Source organism: Brachionichthys hirsutus, unplaced genomic scaffold, assembly GCF_040956055.1.
Source record: "Brachionichthys hirsutus isolate HB-005 unplaced genomic scaffold, CSIRO-AGI_Bhir_v1 contig_580, whole genome shotgun sequence".
Lineage (NCBI taxonomy): Eukaryota > Metazoa > Chordata > Actinopteri > Lophiiformes > Brachionichthyidae > Brachionichthys > Brachionichthys hirsutus.
The window spans coordinates 20301-25000 of NW_027180911.1; the positions used below are offsets into that span (position 1 = coordinate 20301).

Genomic DNA, 4700 nt, shown 5'->3' on the forward strand with positions numbered 1-4700 from the left:
AGGCCTGACGCCATTTAAAAAGGTCTGTACCACACCATGGCAAACGGTTTCACACACATAAATGCAACATACTGTAGATATAGATTTAATGTAGCAGCAAATAGACCCACACCACAGTAAAACAAGGTGGTGTTTGTTCTGTAAAATTGAACTTGTGATTAGCTTTCAGCTCTGCTGGGTAAACATCAGCTTCAGTTTCTTTGTTTGACACTGATATGAATCTCTTTTTTTTTTATTCTTTTCAGTGTACTTTTCTAAATAAAAACGATAACCATACAGGGTATAGCAGCAACGACTCCATGAACATAACAAAAGAATATAGATATTTATATATAGACCACTGTTATCGTTTCAATATACAGACGTTTTTTTAATTCTCTGATTAAAAGTCAAACTACTCGGCTTTATTTGTGGCTAAAGGACGCTTGAGCCACATTTTCATGTTGATTTAATCATGTCATATGTTCGTGATCCTATTTACCTGGATTAATTGTGCAGCATTTGAAGAACGCCTTGTGCTTGCATGGATTTAAAATTATTTCCTCCCCATACAGAACACAAATTGCAGAGGTTTGACTGATTTTGTGAGTTGCAGTAAAGTTGATCTCTTCTCCTCTATCTTGAGTTAGCTTTCTAGTCAGCATCTCACGTTTTTGTGCACAATGAGCAGCCATGTAAATATATTTACCGATAGCAGTGTTATGAGGTCTTAATCTTAATCTGCAACATTTTTAGAGGTTTTCTTTATTCGTCTGGATCCAAAGACTAAAGATATACACTTTTGTTTGCATGCACAACTTGTGATAATCTTACTGTTTTACATATAAAATAAATACATTTATAAATCTCACTGGATGCAGGAGGAGCATTGGCTCATGATCTGCAGCATCTGAAACGCACGAGTTTATGGAAAGCTTTCTTGAAGTCCTCGTTGGACATTGTATATATGATCGGGTTGATGAGGGAGTTCAGATACCCCAGCCAGGTGAAAAAGTCAAACAACTCGGGGTTTAAGCATGCTTCACATGTGGCTGCCACCAGCGTGTAAATGAAAAATGGCAACCAGCAAACGATGTAAGCCCCAAGAATTATACCCAGAGTCTTTGTCGCTTTTCTTTCTCTGGCTGCTGAAATGCGCTTTTTCTCCAAAAGCGCGTCCGACACCGTCACTTTGACCTGATTCTCGCTTGTTGAGGACCCGGTGTCGCTGGAAGGGGCGTCGTGCCTCCCGTACTGTAGAGAGGTCGTCGACGCCACGGATCCAGGGGAATTGGTGACCAGATGCGCCGAGGTCAGTCTCTTCCCCACCTTCTTGGGAGACTGCTTCAGGATCCTTTTCCGAGCTTCGACGTAAATCCGTCCGTAGAGGACAATAAGAAGCAAAGTAGGGATATAGAAAGCCCCAAAAGTGGAGTATATGGTGTAGAAAATGTGATCCGTGTTGACGCCGCAGCTGGTCAGCTCCTCCGCCTTCACCTGCCTCCAGAAGAGAGGCGGCAGGGAGATGGAGATGGCGATGACCCAGGCTGTGGCCACCATGGCGGCCGCGCGTCCCGGCGTGCGCTTTTTGGAGTACTCCACCGCGTCGGTTATGGCCCAGTACCTATCCAAAGCGATTACGCACAGGTGGAGAATGGACGCGGTGCAACACGTTATGTCCGACGACAGCCAGACGTCGCACACGATTTGCCCCAGCGTCCACGCGTGGATGACCGTGTAGAGGACGCACACGGGCATCACCAGAAGAGACACCAGCAGGTCGGTGACGGCCAGAGAGGCGATCAGAAAGTTCGCGGGAGTTTGCAGTTTCTTGGACTGTGAAATCGTTGCGATGACAAAGGCGTTGGATAAAGTGGTGGCGAGCGTAATGACGGAGAGAATCAGCGCCAGGCTGATTTGATAGGCGAGGCTCTCTTCGTTTGCGTCCACGTTTGGAGAATCTGGAACAAAGCTGTCGTTTGTGATGTTCAACAGCTGGGTCGGCCCGATCCGACCTGAGCTCTCCATAACTTTTAGTCACTTCTTCGCGTATTTTATGTCGCCCTGTGGAATTTCTGACAGTTCAGGTGCCCCCCGTGCGTAATGAACGTCGCCACAGTCGCGCCATCGTGGTCAGATAAAAGTCACAATCATTCTGAAACAAAAATCACGGGTCCCTTCATTCCTCATGTTTTCTGTTGCGTCGGGATTTGACGCGCAAATGCAAAAACTGTGGAAGCAAATATCCATCCAGCTGCTGACACGTTTCCGTTTTGCGCCCATAAAGAAAACACTTAATTGCCTGACACAAAATACAGCACTGAAAAGGGGTTTTGTTGATTCTAAGCGGTGCGTTCTGTACTCCAACATCTTATAAAGATGGAACAGTTAATCCACATGTAGGGCAGAAGTTCTCCAGGGCTGCGTCACCCCCCCCAGGCCCCCTGTGGTTGAATGCCAGAGCCAACCCTAGGTCTCAGTTTTATACTGACTCTGACATCAAACAAGCGCCACAGATCACAGCCTTGTTTTTTCTGTCTCGGTGAAGAGGAGGTTACTGCTGGGTCGTAGTGCCCAGTGTTTCTCGTTTGTCACATGATGCGCACCTTAAATATTCGATTTGAAGAGGGGGAAATATTGTTTTATATCGTGTAGTGTATAAGCTCCTGCTGTTGTTATTGGTATCATTACAATTTATGAAGGGTTCATAATGCGTAATGATAAAAATTATATACTTAAACCATTGTGGGGAAAGCAACTTTCAGTCAATCAAACAAATTACATGGAGTAATTTATTTTTAGTTTTATTGGTATTGTTAAATGTCAATGATTTATGTACTGAGGACTTTTAATGGAAACAAGGCCGCAAGGGCTTTAGTGAAATGCTCTTCTGAGACAAGGTGTTTGACTGTACTTGTACTGTAATACATACTGTGCTTTGACTGTACTTGTACTGCTCTAACATTCTATCTAATAAATATATTCTCAAATCAAATGTAGAATTGTGCAATAAAAACGATGGACTAAAAGCTTACTGAGGATAAACAATAAAAGCAACTCAGCAATACACAAGTTGTTCTTAATTGTGACTGATGCATGCACACTAAAGCATTCTTTAATGATTAATAAATACATTACATACAATTCAAAAACCCTCAACGAGAGCCGTATCAGACTGCGGTGACACTAAACCTCATAAATACTAAAGCAAATGAGTTCATACACATTGAATGCTGCAATTTGGCGCTTATGAGGAGTGAAAACAGCTGACATTCATATTGACATTTCATGACGCCAGTATGTGAGGAGGTGGATTGCTCTTTCAATCGATAATGTCAGTTCTGAAGTTCACTCACGAGGCCGCAATGAGCCAATAACCTATTGAAAATCCTGATGACATTAGCGGAATGAGTTTTTAGTCTGGTCAGGAAAATATATGAATTATGCAATCAGGCACTTCAGCAGACCGGTCCAAATGTTGTGCATCTTTTAAAAGTGCTCTAATATGAGTACTTAGGCTGAACATTTACACTGTGGGACTCTTAAGGAGCTCAGCCTATTTGTAAAGCAAACAGCTACACCTGAACCATTCAGCACCATGGACAGCTCCTACCCTTTATCTGTGTTCTCTTTACACACAGCCTATTTAAAGTGATGATGATGAATTTATTAGATAGAATGTTAGAGTACAAGTACAGTCAAACAGTAGCACGTATTACAGTACAAATACAGTCAGACATCCTGTCTAAGAGGAGCATTTCACTAAAGCCCGTGCGGTCTTGCTTCCGTTGAAAGTCCTCAGTACATAAATCATCGACATTTAACAATACCAATAAAACTAATATTAAATTACTCAAAGTCTGTTCCTTTGAGGAGCACCTCAGCGTTCTTTAAACATATACAAGAGTAACATGATATCATTCAGATTTTAAAAAAAATGTACTGTAAAAATGCTTTGGATGACATTTTAATAAATGTAACTTGTACAATATTTTTATTTTAATAATAATCAACATAATAATAATGAATGTAGCAGATTGCAGTGCTTTAAGCGCTTTACAAGAGTGATAACATTTGTCATGTCAAAAAAATTGAAAACATACAGTACCAAAGATGAACAATGGGAAAATAGACAATTAATAAAATAAAGGGTGGGTTATAAAATGTCTAATGATTGACCTGATGTATAAAGTTCACATCAAGACTGAAGTACAAGCACACTTATAAAATGACTGTAATCTTATTAAAAATACTTGAGTTATGACCTCCGTGTTGCTGATGCTACCTGCTGGTTAAGACTTAAATGACCATTAATTTCTGACAAGCTGAAACAAGGGCGCTTGTGTCAAAGTTTCAAAAACCATTTAGAGTGAAATGTAGCATGAAGGAATTTCACAAAGGAGCAAATTCATAATGCGCTGATTCATCCAGGCTCTATAAACCTCAAAATGATCTTCATATAGCAGGAAACGGTATTCTTTTTTTTTTTTTTTGGTAAGAATCAGGAAGTCAAATGAAAAAGAAATTCACTGTTAGTAACGGATAGCTGATTACGGATTATTTTAACATCTGTGTTCTCCAGCAGTGACAATGTCCCTCATGCAGGAATTCATTTCGGTTCTGTCACTGCTTGTCCTCTGTGGGGTTGTGGGAGATGACTGATAATCCTGACTTTGGGCAGGAGGCGAAGGTACATTCTGGACCAGCCATCGGTTCATCAC

The 4700-nt window shown here is 41.3% G+C and overlaps 1 protein-coding gene across 1 annotated transcript; it reads right to left on the minus strand.

The window, feature by feature from the left end:
* Nucleotides 1-873: 873 nt before the first annotated feature.
* Nucleotides 874-2007, minus strand: htr1b (5-hydroxytryptamine (serotonin) receptor 1B). The gene has a single exon (XM_068759853.1). It carries the CDS (start codon nt 2005-2007, stop codon nt 874-876), a length of 1134 nt encoding a protein of 377 aa, XP_068615954.1.
* Nucleotides 2008-4700: the final 2693 nt, after the last annotated feature.